General features: G+C 31.5%; 2 protein-coding genes and 1 pseudogene across 2 annotated transcripts; 1 reads left to right on the top strand and 2 right to left on the bottom strand.

Annotated features, from left to right (window-relative positions):
• Positions 1 to 708, top strand: LOC147948412 (uncharacterized; the record flags this gene model as incomplete). The annotated part of the gene is made up of 1 exon (XM_087466692.1): positions 1 to 708. A coding segment is annotated over one exon (708 nt), but the record flags the coding sequence as incomplete, so codon positions are not given.
• A 281-nt stretch (positions 709 to 989) lies between these two features.
• On the bottom strand, positions 990 to 2,906 carry LOC147948413 (protein FAR-RED ELONGATED HYPOCOTYL 3-like). Its single transcript, XM_087466694.1, has one exon. It carries the CDS (start codon positions 2,904 to 2,906, stop codon positions 990 to 992), a length of 1,917 nt encoding a protein of 638 aa, XP_087322820.1.
• Positions 2,907 to 9,817: 6,911 nt separating this feature from the next.
• Positions 9,818 to 11,005, bottom strand: LOC109126516 (putative F-box/kelch-repeat protein At3g22730 pseudogene; annotated as a pseudogene).
• Positions 11,006 to 18,629: the final 7,624 nt, after the last annotated feature.

Below are 18,629 nucleotides of genomic sequence, written 5' to 3' on the forward strand. Positions count from 1 at the left end.
AAAGAAGAAGAAGAAGAAGAAGAAGAAGAAGAAGAAGAAGAAGAAGAAGAAGAAGAAGAAGAAGAAGAAGAAGAAGAAGAAGAAGAAGAAGAAGAAGAAGAAGAAGAAGAAGAAGAAGAAGAAGAAGAAGAAGAAGAAGAAGAAGAAGAAGAAGAAGAAGAAGAAGAAGAAGAAGAAGAAGAAGAAGAAGAAGAAGAAGAAGAAGAAGAAGAAGAAGAAGAAGAAGAAGAAGAAGAAGAAGAAGAAGAAGAAGAAGAAGAAGAAGAAGAAGAAGAAGAAGAAGAAGAAGAAGAAGAAGAAGAAGAAGAAGAAGAAGAAGCTGCAACAATAGGAGGTGAGGAAAGAGATGTTGAGATGGGTGGTGAAGATGTAGAAGAAGAAGAAGCGGTAGCAGCAGATGGAGGCGAGGAAAGAGATGTTGAGATGGATGGTGAAGAAGAAGAAGAAGCGGTAGCAGCAGATGGAGGCGAGGAAAGAGATGTTGAGATGGGTGGTGAAGAAGAAGAAGAAACGGTAGCAGTAGATGGAGGCGAGGCTTCAGCAGAAACTAGAGAAGAGGTTGGTGAAGCTTCAGCGATGGCTGCTGATATAAGCGATGGCTGGACGTTGCTGAAGGTGAAGACTTGTGTTAAGAAGATGAAGAGAACAGGCCATCCTTCAAAATACTTGAAGAGTCCGTATACAAAGGGAAAGAAGGGAAAGAAGTGAATCATAGTTGTGTGTGCAACTCGTAATAGATTACTTTTGGTACTTTTTTTGTAATGGATTTGGTTGGATTGTATTTGGATGTTTTTGGTTTGGATTGTATTGGATGTTTTTTGGTAATGATCAATATCAAATTGCTTGCAAGAGCAAGTTTTGTTTTTCAGGTCCACCAAATAGCCAACACCAGCAACTCCAATCACATTGTACTCCAAAAAGTAGCTATTTAGTTCATTCACCGGTAACAACTTTGCATTTGCACATCTCGAGTGCAACACTTTCTCAACCTAAGGCACCATCATTTGCGTAATTGGTGCATCTGCAGCTTCCTTTCTATGTTTGTTAAACCACTCTGCCAATTTATCAACAATAGCATCAATCATTGGTAAGAGTGATAACTGCCTCGCTTCTTTGAAAACACCATTAATCGATTCAACAGAATTGCTGGTGTCTATGTTATATCTTTCTCCTGGAAAATAACATCTTGCCCAGTTTTTTTCTTCAACATATTTATCTAGATAATTTGCTCCAGCAGGATACCTTGCCCTGAATTCAACATAAAGTTTCTTGAATTCAGCCTCTGTATAAGACCTAGCGCATGTGATTAATTTTTTTCCAACAGTTTTTTTGCTGACCTTACTGCATGCTCCTTTCACATTTTGATCCAAATGGTATATACAATAACCATGTTGAGAAAAAGGGTACACTTCATGTACTGACTTGATAAGGCTTGGACATCTATCAGAAACGAACACAAGCTCAGGACCATCTGGTATTATTGATTTCAACTTATTGAAAAACCAACTCCAACTCGCTTCTTTCTCACCATCAACTACACCAAAAGCAATATGATAATGGTGATGATTAGGGTCTTGAGCTGTAGCAACAATGAGCACTCCACCTTGTGAAGTCTTAAGGTGAGTACCATCCACAATAATCACTTTTCTCATAGCAACAAACCCTTCATAGCAAGCTCCTAATGCAAAGAATAAGTACTGAAATCTCTTCTTCTCATCCAATTCCACAAATGAAATAGTTCCTGGATTCACAACCTCTAACATGTGCAAATAAGAATGCAATACTTTGTAATTTTCCTCAACACTACCGCGAACATCACTGTCAGCCTCTTTTTTCCCTTTCCATGCGGTGGAATATGACACTTTAACACCAGCTTTAGATTGAACCAATGGTATGAGTTGTTTGGGAACATGAGTCTTAATCTTACATGGATAATTATCACGCAAAACAGATGCTACTAACCTTGGTGTGCCTTTTCTTTTAATTCTGTTTGTACTTGTCTTTGAACGAAAACAGGAATGCATCTTGATGTAGGTTCTAACCGAGAAACACTCTGAATTCTTAAGCTTCACAACTCTTATTGACCACTTGCAGCCTTTTTTTTCTTCACTGCATTTTACCACATACAGCTTTGGTTCAGACTTCTTTATTACAAACTCAAAACAGTTCTTATGTGCTTGTTTTTCAAGAAGATCTTGTACTGCTTTCTTACTTCCAAATTCTTGACCTACAGTCAGATTCACACCATCTTCCCATTCAACATTTACCCTAGTACCTTGAAGCCTATCACCATTAATAATTTGCAGCATGTCTTCTCCTTCAACAATTGCAACATTTTCATCATTTCTGGGCACCTCATTTTGTTCACACGTTTCACCTGCATAAAGAGTCATGACACCATCACCAATACAAGTTCCTGCACTTGAAATCAACTCCTTTGCAACTTGACCAGTTTCTGCAACTTGACTAGATTCACAAGCTTCACCAGCTTCACCAGCTTCACCAGCTTCACAAGCTTCACCAGCTTCACAAGCTTCACCAACTCCATTTTGTTCACACCCTTGATGTTGTTCATCATCTTTATCCAGCTCCACATGCATTACATCAAATTCAGTTTGATTCCATTCTAGATAACACAAAAGATCATCATCATCAAAGATATATATTGGTTTTTTAGGATTCACTGAAACTGGAATGTAGCTAAACTTCATCTTCTTCCCTGCAGCTACCATCATCTTTTTGCATATCTTATCAACCAATGCAGAATAAGTAACCTGCTCAATAGGTCCTTTCATCAAAAGAGCATGTTTAACATCTTCTCTTGAAATCCATTGTACTTCATCTCCATTGTTTAAATAATTTCCCCCATAATCAAAATGAATGAATGTGCGAAGATTATTATTCATTACTCCCTGCAAATAGAATACAAACTAACATTAGAACAATTTTCGCTTTCCTTCAGTTGTACCAGTTGTATCAGTTGTACCTACATCTGCAGAAACAAGAAAACCTAATCCAATTTCTATGTAGCTCGATTCAACCACTAGGTCCATAAATTATAAACGTATTCTGACTCTAATAGACTTCAACAAATGAGAATTAACAAGATTAACATACAAAAAAATGAATTTATAACAAATCTAAGAATGTCCCCAAATTAGAACACATTACAAATCTAACACATCAACACTATCTACACCAAAAACAAGTTTCAAATACGTTATAATTGAACAAAAACAGTTGAATAGACCAAGAAATTACTTAAAAAGAGCTTCAATGGAGCTTCAATGGTGAAAATTTTTTTGTTTCGTGGGTTCTACGGATGGTCGTGGGATTGGGAAGGAGGAGATGAATTGTGATTGGTTTGTTTTTTTCTTTTTTCAAAAAAATATATTCAATATATCTAGTTTATTTAAATAATGCAAAATATACAAAGGGCAAAACTGAGATTAAAAATTATTGTGGAAGTACAAGGGTATGTAGAATTAAGGTGGATAATGTAGAAAAGAATTTTTGGGATAGGGGCATAAGAGATTTAAATCCAATGAAAAACAAGATCCCGTGACCTTGTTAACAAAGCGAAACACAGCAATTAAAATAATTCACGGTTAATTGATGAGAGAAAGCCACCTGGTGAATCAAAGAGTTTCGTAGCATATTTCCTTACAAAGATTTATAAAAAAAAGGGATCAACTGGGTTTGAACCGGTGACCTCTCGATCTGCAGTCAAATGCTCTACCACTCAGCTATAGGCCCATTTAATAATAATAATCATTTATTTATTTGTTATTTAAAGTGTTTTTTTTAAATAATGTTAAACCATAATTTTTGTATCAATTATAAATAAGTAACTCAAATTAGTATCATTCAAATTTTTAACACAAACTAATTGATGAAACTGACCCTTTTTTTTAATATAGTGTATTGTCTTATGAATTTTAACTATGATATCGTGAGACAATTTTTTGACACAGTCTGAATTACATCAGTTTGATTCAACATGTCTAATATTGATGGTGTTAAAAATAGTAAAATGAAGACTTAACCCATATTTAATCGTGTGGTTAGTGATATTTTATGTTTTTATTAATATCGATTCAAACTCGTTTCACCATATACGTTTTTCCATTAATTGAGTAATATATGCTTTTTTCCAAAAGTTTAAATCACGAAATATGCAGAAAAATTTGAAGTTTTATGAACTTTTTCTATTATATGATGATGCAAAATATGTTTTTAAGAAATCAACAAAGATAATAGGGGATCATAATTTAAATCTTATATGAATATTTAATTTTATAATTAATGCTAATTATTTTAATTATGTTTGGTTAAATGGATAGTAGAGAGAATCAATTGTAAATTTTTTTAGGTACATGAAAATATTAATGGCATTCTTTGTAAATAGTTTACAAAAGAATGGGTTGTTTATAAAATGTAGTTCAAAATGTTAATATAGATTGATTTGAAAATCCAAGTAAAACAACATGTTATTGGAACATTTGTCTTATCAAAATTATATGGTACTCTTTTCATAATTTATAAACACTAGGTGTATGTGGCTTATTGCATAATTTTTTGTATAACATGGTTTATTACAAATTTTATTAGACATTTTTAGTTTTATAAAAAAATTGTAGTTGTGTAAGAAGATGAACTTTTTTACATTTGAAATGGCAAAATATCACTAGAAATAACAATGAAAGTAATGTATTTCTATAATATTCAAACATTTACTTTGGTTTGTTAATATAAACTCATACAGAATAGTTCAAATTAATATTATGTCAATATGGGGAAAACTTTCCTTTCAGGGCACAATTCATATATCCTTAGAAAATACGCATATATGATATTACGAAACAACTTCTTCAATTTATTTTCTCTATTTGATGTTAGGATGATGAAATTAGATATATTGTTCTTTGAGAGTGAGAGATGTGGAATGCATTCCTCCCACCAAATTGAAGGTAACTAGTGTCGCATATTCAAGCATTCTAGATGTTGACAATCAAGTACCATGTTGATGGGCGATCTCTGTGTGACTTAGGGATAACTTATGAGGAATGCATTTTGAATGTTATCTTTAGAAATAACAATGAAAGAATGAAAGTAATCTATATATACATTTTTGAGACATTTATAAAATAAATCCTGAAGTTGACACTTATTCACAGATATGCCATTGACATTTATTATCCAAAAATAAAAAATAAAAATATTAAATACTAACAATAATTAAGGAAATATTTTCATGGTTCAGTCGTTAAATGAGAAACAAATTAAATGGCATATTCTCCATATATTCCGTGACATATTTGAGAAAGTAACATTGGTTAAATGAAATCATCATCCATGAAAATTAAAAAATCTTACCTAATCTCACGCGAAGCTTTTATTTTGGTACAACATATCTTTTATCTCTCTCGCAGCTATATCCTTCTTCTGATAATCTGATTCATCATTATCATCTACAATGGAGATAAAACATGGTTTCATCACAATTCCAAAGGCTTATTGCAGTTTTTTATGGGTTAAGCAGAGAAAACACGAAAACTTACCAGAGAACTCGAGGGCTTCAAGATTATTAACTGATAAGATATGTATGTGCTTTACATTGACAAGAATGGCGTCAGGTTAAAAAAAATTTCAATTGTTATCCCATTTCTATTTATTTTTGATAGGTTAAGATTTTTCAAGTAACGTTTAATTTATTTTTACGTGCATATGTACAACCTACAGGCTGGTGAAAGTGAAGGGGTTTCTCAATTTATGTTTCTCAATTCATTTCTCTACTCTATAAACTGATGATTTCTCTAAACAACATAAATTATGTATGTATGTGTGTGTATTCACTATCTCTTTTTTTTTTTTTGTGAAACTTTGTGTTGGTATCTCAATAGATTATGGCAAGAAAAAACTTTGTGATTCTCTCTCGATATGGTGAAATCGAGATAAGTATGTGTGCCAAGATCACCATATCAACATTAGGGGTTTTAAAGGTGTTTTCCTTTCTTTCTTTTTTTTTGGCAGGATTGTTGTTGGAATCAAGTGCAAAGACGGGATTGTAAAGGTTTGATTCTTCCTCTTTGGTACTTTTGATTTTTTTAATCATACTTTGTGAATGATAGATCATGCAACACCCTTTTAAAGGGATACCTAGAGTATGGAAAACAAGTGCAAGAAGAGAGAATTTATGATCTGATGAGAAAATACGCTAGCTTTTCATAGTAAAGCTTGACTATCTCGTGACTTCCTGAGCTTTTTGAGTGGAACGTGGTTCTGCCTGTACGTTTGCTTTGTTGTTGAGGCTTTACTAATTAGGATACTATGCACATGTTTCTGTTTTGGCAGGTATCTTTCGGAGTTACTTGCGGAGCGTCATAGGCTTATTCCATTCTTCAATGTGCTTCCACACGCATATCGACTACTAAACCAAGGTGAGCGTTGTTGTTTGTGTTGTTTATAATCTATGTTCATTTCTTGCTTCAGAGCTTTTAAGCTCTCATATAGTTGATGAACACTTAAATTGCTGCTAAGAGATACATATATAATAAGTAATAGCTAGCAGTTAGAGGTAATATAAAAAGTGGGTTATTGTCTAATCTTACAACCCACAGAGAGACTAATGTTAGAGTACTAGAACACGAAATTACTAATTATGTATTTTTATAGTGACTTATGTCATTCTATTTAACTATAGGGTAAGAGCAAAAAAACTATTCTTTGCCAACTCAATTAACTATGTTGACTCTCCATTCATTGGTGTCCTGCTGACTACATTTGTTCACTACTTCTAACTGGTGAGTCTTACTCTTGGAAATTGACAGATTTGGAACAGAAATTTTGCGGTGCACCACATTGTTCGAGAATGCCACAATTTTTAGTCAGAGTGAGCTTGACCACCATAGCCCTCTGGCTTTTGGAGGGATATTTCAAAATGAAGAGCTGACCTGAACGGATGGGTGTCACAGTTTCCGTCATAAGCTAACAATTAACATAACTCTTTTTGTCAAATACAATACTACTGCGATAGATTATTTATCTTATTGACGTTAGTTACGCTGATGTAATTATATTGGTTTCATAATTATGGTGAGTTTTTCGAGTGGATCTGCATGTAAGTTTGCTTTGTCTTTTGAGACTTTACTAATTATATACTAAAGTGTTAGATTATTTATATATGAATCAATGAAAATGAGAGAGCTAAATTGTCCTTCACTAACAGTTAAATTTATATGTATAATAAAAATACTATTAGGTGCAAATTAAAAAAACAAATAAAACAGAGTATTTCTCCGCGTACCCACTTTTTAGTGAACTCACTCTATGAAATCTCTCGTGGTGCACCAAAAAAAAAAAGATTTTAAACGAGTAAACCTAAAACATGGTAATTGAACACTAAATGATTTAGATTACCATGTAAAATATAAAAAGAAGTATTAGTCAAATATATAGTTAATTTACTAAACATATTATATTATTCTTATTAAAAAAATAGCTCCGCGGTGTACCGCGGGTGAAAATCTAGTATATAGTATGTGGCAAACCTCCTCTCTTGAGTTAGCTTTTGGGAGTGAGTTAGACCCATTACTAATATGGTATCAAAGCTCATGGTTGGTCCAACAAGCAAATTTCCACAAAAATGGCTTCCCTCCTATGTGGTCTATATAAGTGGCATGTCTTGTTGTATTTCCGAAATGTTGGGCTTGGGCAGTTTCCCGTTAAACTGTTTCCCACTCACATCTCGAGAGGAAATATTCTAATAAACCGTTGTAGCGGAAGACTTCGGCTGTATCGCGACTTCTTCTAAATTTAAATGAGAAATCCTTAAGGGAAAGTGCACCTTTTAATATTATAGATGGAGCAGCAGCAAGGTTGAGATTGACGCTTATTGTACATCAGAGTTCAGAGCTTAAGCGATCTTAGAAATCATCAATGCCAATTGGCAATTTAAATGGAATTTTATCAACAAAAATCATAAACACATTTTAGATCTTGTCGGCACTAATATATTTTGCTTGGTTATAGCGGATACATGGCCTTGTTTCGCAAGCAAACGATAAAAAATCAAATCATGATTTTGTCAATAGTTTTGCAATTCTTTAGCGACTTAATTCAATAGTTGTGTCATTGAACCGCTCGCTCTGATAAAGAGCACGCCCCGACAGTGCCATTGTGAGCTCATTTCCCTGCATTATTGATTCAGTATCGTGAATTATAGATAGTTTGTCACTTTTAAAATCAGAGCTCCTCAGGTTAAAACATCATCATCCAATCAAATATATATCTTTTTGATTAAAAGCATGCTAACATAAAAGAAGAAAGGGATCGTAAAAGTACCAAAAAGTATTCATTAAATTATTCAACAACATTGTCTTTGAAATCACTTGCTTATTTTTTTAACTGACAAGTTTCATTCTTATAGTTGGATTAGAACCAAACTTGGAACATAATTGAAAATAAATGGGTTCCACCACTCCATGTTTGTAGATTCGACATAAGAGATTACTGTATAAGATTCTTCGTCCCCTCCAATAATGAAAAGGGAAAAAGATGGCTAGCTACATGAAGTATAGGTGAATACATGGTCACACATATCAAGTATACTATTGTATACTCAACTATACAAAGTATATGTATTGCATGGCCACATGTATGAACTATATGACGTCATATGTTCAACATCATAGACATATAATCTGGTACACTGATTGATTAATTCCGGTGAAGACCGATGTTGACTCCGGTGTTGACCAAAAAAAATTATAAAATTAAAAATAAAAACTAAAAAATTACTATATTTAATCATTTATGGTTTTTATTAATTAAAAATATTATATTCAATATCTAAATATTTTTTTATATATTTTTAATGTATTCATTCTTGGAAGATTTTCAAAAATACCTCTTTTCCTATGTCATTTCAAAAATACCCTTTTATGTTGTCCATTTTAAAAAATACTCCTTTTCTATATATAAAATAACTAAATTCTAAGCCTTAAACTCCAAATACTAAATCCTAACTCCTCAAAACTATATTATAAATATAAAATAGAGAATCCAAACCTTAGAAAAAATCTAAAAATTAAATTAACATTCTTATACTTAGTTAATTTTCAACTTTAAAGCTAAACTAATAGTTAAATAAAAATCACTGATAATTATTTTCAAGATATAATATAAAGGCATTTGCAAAAATACTCTTATTCTATACCCTTTTGCAAACATACCCTTAAATCAAATATATTTGTTTTGCTAAAATGAATTTTTTGTATTTTTATCTTTTATTATTAAAAGTAAATATTGTGAATCTTGTTGTTGTTGTTGTTTAATTTATATGTTATTTTGAGTATGTAAATTTTAAAGTAAAGAGTATCTAAAATTTTGTATACCATGCAAAATTTAGAGTAAAGAGTCATATACTCAATCTTTTGCATATTATTTTCTAATGAAAGTAGTTGAGTTTGATTTTATTGATTTTGTAGTATAAATATTCTGATTATCAGATATATATATATATATCTTAAATATAATTATAAATGATTTTTATATCTTGAAAATAATTATAAATGATTTCTGTCTTGAAAATAATTATAAATAATTTTTATTTAACTATTTACTTTAGCTTGAAAAATAAAAAGTAACTAATTATAAGAGTGAATATATTAGAGATATATAAAAAATATTTGGATATTGAATAGAATATGTTTTTTATTCATGAAAAACCATAATTAATTTAGTATAATAATTTTTTATTTTAAATTTTAAAAAATTTAAAATATTTTTTTTTGGTCAGTGTTGGTCAACGCCGGAGTCAACGTCGGTCTTCGCCAGAGTCAGTCAACCAGTGTACTGGATTATATGTTTAGGGTGTTGACCACATAACGTCATATAGTTCATGCATGTGGTCATGTAATACATATACTTCGTGTAGTTGATTATACAATATTATACTTGGCATGTGTGACCATGCATTCTCTGATACTTCATGTAGCTAGGCATCTTTTTCCTAATGAAAAACTTGTTTATGCCGGTCTCCAAAATTCTATCACAACACAAGGCCACTTTCTTCTCCTCGACAAATAAAAAACTGAAGAAAAATGGAAACCATTTATCGTGGGTGGATATATCCACTGTAAACGATTTGCTCCACTCCAACACACCTTTAATATCAGTATCAATTTTATTGGTAACCCACAACGTTAATGTACTATCGCTCTTACTTAACACTGAAAGTTGTTTTTCTCCAACAACTGATAGAGCCATCTGATCAACAACCAGAGGAAGGCACATAGGTTTAAATCTCTCTGCTGTAAAGTCAAAACATAGTAAGAATTCATCATAGACTTTTGTATCATAAGCAAGCCAGTAACTATTTCCCTTCAGTGAGACGCCAATAGGTGATATCAGGGAGCAGTCGAGAGTGACAATATTATCAATCACCCTCCATGAATCAGAGTTAAAATCATATATTTCATACCCATCAAGTTCGTGTGGTAATTTATCGTGACGTGTCCAAAACATCAGCATTTTGTAGTTATGGCCGGATTTCGTTTTTTTGTATCCTAGAGCAAACGTAGATCTCCAATTATAACTGGTTTTAGGTGGGATCCACCTGGTTTCGCCCAAACAAGGGTTCCAAACAACAGGTCTATTATCTTTGGTGATGCATAGCAACAAACCTTCGCAATGAACAACTAAATCTACGTCGAACTCTTCTAAACTAGAATGAGAATCCTTTAGGCCAAGACCACCCTTAAACTCTAGAGATGGAGGAGCAATTTTGAGATTGAGGCTCATTGAAAAAACCCTATACTCCTTCAACATGAGAACCATAGACTCCTTTGGTGCTTTACTTAAGTGCTTCTCAGTGAATCTTTGGTCTTTGAATAAAGACTTCCATAGTTTGCAAGTAGATCTTAATCGTTTTTAAAGCTGTGGCTGGAACCCTAGAAAGTATTTCCTCTACCATATCTAAAGGAAGAATTACGGACATCATCATTTTTTTCTCCCAAGAAATAAGACAGCTACTTGTCTTATATAAAGAACAATTCCTCCTCCAAGTAGTATTTTTCTTTTTTTCCTTTGTGGATTCACTTTTATAGAATATTTTTACTTTTTCATAATCATAGAGAATATTCATTAGTTAAAACAATTAGCAAAATAAGTACTTTTGGATAAAATCAGAGTTAAAATCACAGATTTCATTCCTATTTTAGATAAAGATAGTAATCTGGAATCTAAAATAGATATTTTAAAATATTCATTATTTTTATTTTAAATTATGATTTTAAAATATTCATTAAGATTTTAAATTATGATTCTCCTAACATCTTCCTTCTCTCTAAAGTATTCATTTTTTTTTTTGAAAATAGGAAAATAAATATTTTTGGAATGGTAGTTATAAAAAAAAAAATTTATAAAAATCCAATATTTATTTATCACCAATACATTTATTTAATATTTAAAATATATTTTGTTGTTAATTATTAAGTAAGACTATTTTAGTAATTTTACATGTTGAAAAATAAATTTTATAAATGAAAAAATTTAAGAAACATAGTATTTCTCAAAACTCTAATTCTTTATTATCTTAAAATATAATAATTTTGAATATTTTTTCAAAAGTAATCAATCATTTACTTCAATTTTCATTGAAAATACGTGTCAACATTGTTTATTTACAATTTGCAAGAGTAATTCTGGAACTATCGTATATTGTGAGTGAAAACAATTTTGCATGAGAGAATCATAATTTTACATATTTATTTATCATATGTATTATATGATAATTCAAAACAATCTGTAAATGAAATAAAAGAAAGATTATAAGAGAATCATAATTTAAAATCTTAACAAAACCTTCCAAATTTAGTTCTTAAAATAATAATTTGGATACTTAGATATAGAATCTTACTTTTTAAAATTCTGACTGGTTTATAATATTTTTGCAGCAATTTTTGCTCAAAAATACTTTTTGGAAAGTTTTTACATTTAATGCATTGACTTTAATAGTAGTTACCAAAACTTCAAAATTAATTATAGGTAAGATTTAAAAAAATAAGGAAATCTTTCTACCTCATTCAAACATAAATATATGATTCCCTTTTATTTTTTTATTTGAATTTATATTTAAATTATCATGAATTATTTTATAATACATTTAATTATAAAAATTATGATTTTTTCCTGCATATGATGTAATACAAAATTTTAAAATGGACATATATTACTCAATAGATGAATAAAAATATGGGTACAATATCCCACATCGTCTAAAAAAAATTGGGCAATGGTTCAGAATCATACTATAAAAGAGACCAAAATGATTCTGAATACAAATGAGTAGAAAGCTTGATTTATCAGGCATTCAAACTTTAAAAACTTTTATTTGGTTTATTCCGGTTCTTTATTTTAAAAAGTTAAATACGATAAATATTATACCATAGATACACAATAAATATTAAAAATTAAGATGATATAGTGTGAGATAAAATATATCGGGACGGAGTTATATAGCGGAACGGATTTTATCGATATTTATATAAATTAAAAAATATCATTAATTCGGTATTACAGAAGTAAAACATCATTTCATTATTTTGTTAACACTGTCGGTATCAGAGAATATACATATCTAATTAAATTGATTAAATAAATATTATGTAAAAAAATAAATTATATTGCGGTATTATATGATTTATTTAACAATTATTATATAATTATAACATATTTAACTAACAAATACAACTTATAATTTAACTATTTTAATTATAAATAATTTACTCCGCAGTGTACCGCGGTCCTAATCTAGTGTACTTTTATAATATTCAAACATTTAGTTTTGTTTGTTAATATAAACTCATATTCAAATTCATATTATTTTGTAAGTGACAAATTATATTATTAAAAAAGAAAATGAAGTTTATTTTTCGAACAATCTTTAGATTGAAGTTCATATCATTTTATAATTATCACTCAGCAATTTAAATTCTACTGCTAGATTTCATGATTTTATTAAATTATTTTGTGTTAATAATATTGTTTTTCTATATTTCATTCCATTAATGCAATATATTCTTTCATTTTGTTTTAATCTCAAAGACAACTGTTTTGAATTAAGTTGTTTCCAAAAAATACTTAAACCTCAAATATTAAATTAAAATAAATATCATAACAATATTTAGCTATCTATATTGGATAAAAAAAATGTAACAATACATATATCAAAAATAAAGTTTGAAATCATTATTTCAAATAAGAGAGATGTAAGAAAAATAAATCTGATAAAATGGACATTAAAATAAATATTGCATAATTGAAAAAATACTTGAATATGTTACAAAATAATCAAACATCCTAAGTAAATAATGTTGATGGATCTTTTGAATTCTATTCACTTGTTGTGTGGTAATTGGAATTGATATTTTTTCTTAATCACAAACAAACTTGAAAGTTTTATTATAGCCATCAAAACTTTTATTTTTATATGTGAATTTAAATAAAAATACGAAAACAAAATAAAAAAGTACAATCTAGTAAGATGTTAGAAATAAAATAAAATTGACAACAACTTTAAGGGGGGGGGGGGGGGGGGGGGGGGAGATCTGATAATTAGAGAATTTATGGCCATGGCTGCAACACAACTCGAACATGAGGCTGACATCTCCGTGAACAATCAAAGCGGGAGTAAGAGATGCTAGCTTTACACAGAGGACCTACTTGTTGACGTTGGTTCAATGGGTGGAAAGATATCGATGATTGATGTAGATATAAATGTAAATGTAAATGTAAATGGGAGGATCAACAAAACCGGTAGCACTGTATTAGAGGAAGGTACAAACTTTCAAGCACATATTAAACCGGTAGCATTGTATGGTTTCATGTGTATGTATATAAAAAGGGACTTTGTACTGTTTGCTCTTGTAAAAAGTGTAGCACTTATTCCCGTACGTTAACACTTAATTACGTTTTGAATAATGGTTGATGATTTTCTAGTGTGTATATATATAATAACATTGGGTTTCATGTGTATATATATAATAACATAATGGATATTGTGACATGGTATGGCTGGCTATTTTAAGTCTAGGCATCATCAACAAATACAAAAATTACAAATCACAGTCTAGTCTTTTTGGGTAAAAAGGAATCTGGTTTATCAAACAGGATTAAGGGCCTGTCACCTCACAAATCAGTTCGATTACAATAGAACTAATCCTGTACAAGTCAAGTCCTGACCATTGCTTGTTTTGCTCTGTTCTCAATGAGGGATAATCTTGATTCTTGATTCTATGATCTTGAAAACATTTTCATTAACATTTAACAAAGAATATTATTCTCTTAATATATCCACCTAACCTAAGGAATCAAACGATAACACAAAGAGATACTGGTTTCGAACTTCTAGGTTTATGAGGTTTATTGCACCTTTTCCAAGATGATCATATATATGGCGTGTAACAAAAAAAAAGCCCATATGTGTGAAAATTCCTAACACGGTGGGTGCAAATTTACAATGAACAATTAGAATCGCACAAGATAATGTTAGCCTATCTTTCCTGGTAAGAAAATAATAAATTTAAGATAATGCAAGGACAACCAATGGGTTCATATAGAACTATTGGACATCTCTCTCACGGACATGTAATCGAATAGTTTCTGTTCACTATTTAGACATGCCCAAGTAACAGACCAAAAAAAACTTAGGGTAAAAAAGGAACCTAGCAGACCGCTATATAGGTTCTTCTTCATAAACAGAACAACAGTAACGGTGGAAGGTCTTTCTAGCATTTTGTTGCGTCCGTACGCAAAATAGAACAACATGTTTGAAACAAAAACAAAGACTGGAGACAAAAGTTTGATTCTCTTAGTAAACATAATAACGTGTACTCTTGTCTTTTTCTTGCAGGAAATATTAAGAAGAAGTTCTATCACATAGAATAAAAGAACTTGAGCCAAAAGTTTTAAGCTGTTTATAGTGGGGTACATAGGCGACGCTCAAGAGTTCCGGACAGTGAACTGCCATAATGGACTCTCTCCCTAAAAAAATAGAGTTAATATCGAATGGGCCTATGGCGCCATGTATCAGATATCAAATGTATACAAATGTATGTTTTGCTGCTTGACGATGTGGGACAATACGCAACGATTTTGAACCAAAAATAAAAAAATAATACAAAAAAGGAACAAGCATGCGAAAACCCCGGAAAGAAAAGAAGTAGAGTACCCAGCCAATTAACGATCCATCAATCGCGCTCTGATCACACTTTTGTGACTCCTCCACTAGGTTTCAGGGCCTGTCTCTTTAGAACTCAAGGACATAGAGGTGCTAGCCTCCGATCCTCTCAAACTCTCCACTAAAAAACCAACATTTCTATAAACTATATATAATCACGCCATAAATTATTATTACCCATAACTATCATACCTACCTCTCCATTTTTAAATATGCCACTGGTTTATTAATTATTATATATAGTTTCTTGAGTATACGTCACACAACTAAGTTGTTTTAGTTTAAGTTTTGAATTCATGAAAACTGTCATTGCTGCTCTCTTTTTCATTTTTTTTTCTTTTTTTGATTCATCAACCAAGAACTATTATTTGAGAATCTTTTTTGTTTGTGGTATTGCTAGATTTTTTCCACCGTTAATATTCAAAAACTATTTGGACAAGCAAACCACATTAATCTCAAAAGAAAAATATATGACCCCCCCCCCCCCCCCCCCCCCCCCCCCCCCGTAAATACATTAATTACGTTTTGAATAATGGTTGATGATTTTCTAGTGTGTATATATATAATAACATTGGGTTTCATGTGTATATATATAATAACATAATGGATATTGTGACATGGTATGGCTGGCTATTTTAAGTCTAGGCATCATCAACAAATACAAAAATTACAAATCACAGTCTAGTCTTTTTGGGTAAAAAGGAATCTGGTTTATCAACAGGATTAAGGGCCTGTCACCTCACAAATCAGTTCGATTACAATAGAACTAATCCTGTACAAGTCAAGTCCTGACCATTGCTTGTTTTGCTCTGTTCTCAATGAGGGATAATCTTGATTCTTGATTCTATGATCTTGAAAACATTTTCATTAACATTTAACAAAGAATATTATTCTCTTAATATATCCACCTAACCTAAGGAATCAAACGATAACACAAAGAGATACTGGTTTCGAACTTCTAGGTTTATGAGGTTTATTGCACCTTTTCCAAGATGATCATATATATGGCGTGTAACAAAAAAAAGCCCATATGTGTGAAAATTCCTAACACGGTGGGTGCAAATTTACAATGAACAATTAGAATCGCACAAGATAATGTTAGCCTATCTTTCCTGGTAAGAAAATAATAAATTTAAGATAATGCAAGGACAACCAATGGGTTCATATAGAACTATTGGACATCTCTCTCACGGACATGTAATCGAATAGTTTCTGTTCACTATTTAGACATGCCCAAGTAACAGACCAAAAAAAAACTTAGGGTAAAAAAGGAACCTAGCAGACCGCTATATAGGTTCTTCTTCATAAACAGAACAACAGTAACGGTGGAAGGTCTTTCTAGCATTTTGTTGCGTCCGTACGCAAAATAGAACAACATGTTTGAAACAAAAACAAAGACTGGAGACAAAAGTTTGATTCTCTTAGTAAACATAATAACGTGTACTCTTGTCTTTTTCTTGCAGGAAATATTAAGAAGAAGTTCTATCACATAGAATAAAAGAACTTGAGCCAAAAGTTTTAAGCTGTTTATAGTGGGGTACATAGGCGACGCTCAAGAGTTCCGGACAGTGAACTGCCATAATGGACTCTCTCCCTAAAAAAATAGAGTTAATATCGAATGGGCCTATGGCGCCATGTATCAGATATCAAATGTATACAAATGTATGTTTTGCTGCTTGACGATGTGGGACAATACGCAACGATTTTGAACCAAAAATAAAAAAATAATACAAAAAAGGAACAAGCATGCGAAAACCCCGGAAAGAAAAGAAGTAGAGTACCCAGCCAATTAACGATCCATCAATCGCGCTCTGATCACACTTTTGTGACTCCTCCACTAGGTTTCAGGGCCTGTCTCTTTAGAACTCAAGGACATAGAGGTGCTAGCCTCCGATCCTCTCAAACTCTCCACTAAAAAACCAACATTTCTATAAACTATATATAATCACGCCATAAATTATTATTACCCATAACTATCATACCTACCTCTCCATTTTTAAATATGCCACTGGTTTATTAATTATTATATATAGTTTCTTGAGTATACGTCACACAACTAAGTTGTTTTAGTTTAAGTTTTGAATTCATGAAAACTGTCATTGCTGCTCTCTTTTTCATTTTTTTTTCTTTTTTTGATTCATCAACCAAGAACTATTATTTGAGAATCTTTTTTGTTTGTGGTATTGCTAGATTTTTTCCACCGTTAATATTCAAAACTATTTGGACAAGCAACCACATTAATCTCAAAAGAAAAAATATATGACCCCCCCCCCCCCCCCCCCCCCCCCGTAAACTCTATCTTTTTTTACACGTTTAAAATCCGTAATGAAAATGTTGCAACGAAACTTTTTTGCCCTTCCATTCCATTCTTCCAAACAACCCACTCTAGCTATACTGCCGTCGCTCATACCAAATCTGAGGAAATCGAGTTCAAATGATAAACAAATGTTATTATATACGTGAGCGTGTTAATACTATGAAGTACGTACTATCAATTAGTTTAGAATGGTCGATTCCACCTCCTCAAGCCTTGTCACTCGGGATATTCATCGGCCTCATTCACTACACGACTACACCAAAGATTCTGAAAAGGAAGAAACAAAACACAAAATTCTTTTTAAGTATATATATTTCAACCTATAAGTAGCAAAAAGAATAGCAAGCCATCACTTTCATTATCAAAAAAATATCTTAGGTTGGCTATATTTCCTTTTCAACCAACCTAATATTTTCTAGCAACACAAAAAATATTAAATTCTTGTTTTCTTCCTTGGAATTTGATCTTCTTAATTTCATTTATCTTGCAATACTTTCCACCGAAGTAATGTACTCAATATAATTTCGATGGAAATGGTACGTAATAGATCAATTTGTCTTATATAGATGAGAAAACATATCTACTAATTCTCTTCAATTTAATATTTATGTTGGTTTAATGTTTTCAAGATTCTAATTAACTATTAATTTTAATTTATTTGGAAATCCAAATAAATTATATGTCGTTTAATTACTGATTTTAAAATTACCGTTAAAATTTATGTTGTTTGCTCTATAATTTTTGAATACTAGTTCTAATATTCAGGTTTTATGTTCAAAAAATGTTAGGATATTAATGGTAACTGCGGTCAGGGCGGCCAAATCCATCTGCGGTCTGTACGACTCTATTTTTAAGGAGAAGTACAGACCACTGCGGACCAACTCTATTTGTATGCAAAAGCGGTCTGCAGTTGGTCCGCTACGGTCTTGTCTCTGCTTTATTTGGATCGCACCACTGCGGACTACATTTGCTGAATGGTAAACAAAAAACGGTCCAGTACGCAAACGGATTTGTCCGCCCCAACCGCTGTAACCATTTACAAGCGGTAAGCCAATTTTTAATACCTAGGAC

Source organism: Camelina sativa, chromosome 2 (genome assembly GCF_030686135.1).
Source record: "Camelina sativa cultivar CO46 ecotype springtype chromosome 2, ASM3068613v1".
In the NCBI taxonomy this organism is placed as follows: domain Eukaryota; kingdom Viridiplantae; phylum Streptophyta; class Magnoliopsida; order Brassicales; family Brassicaceae; genus Camelina; species Camelina sativa.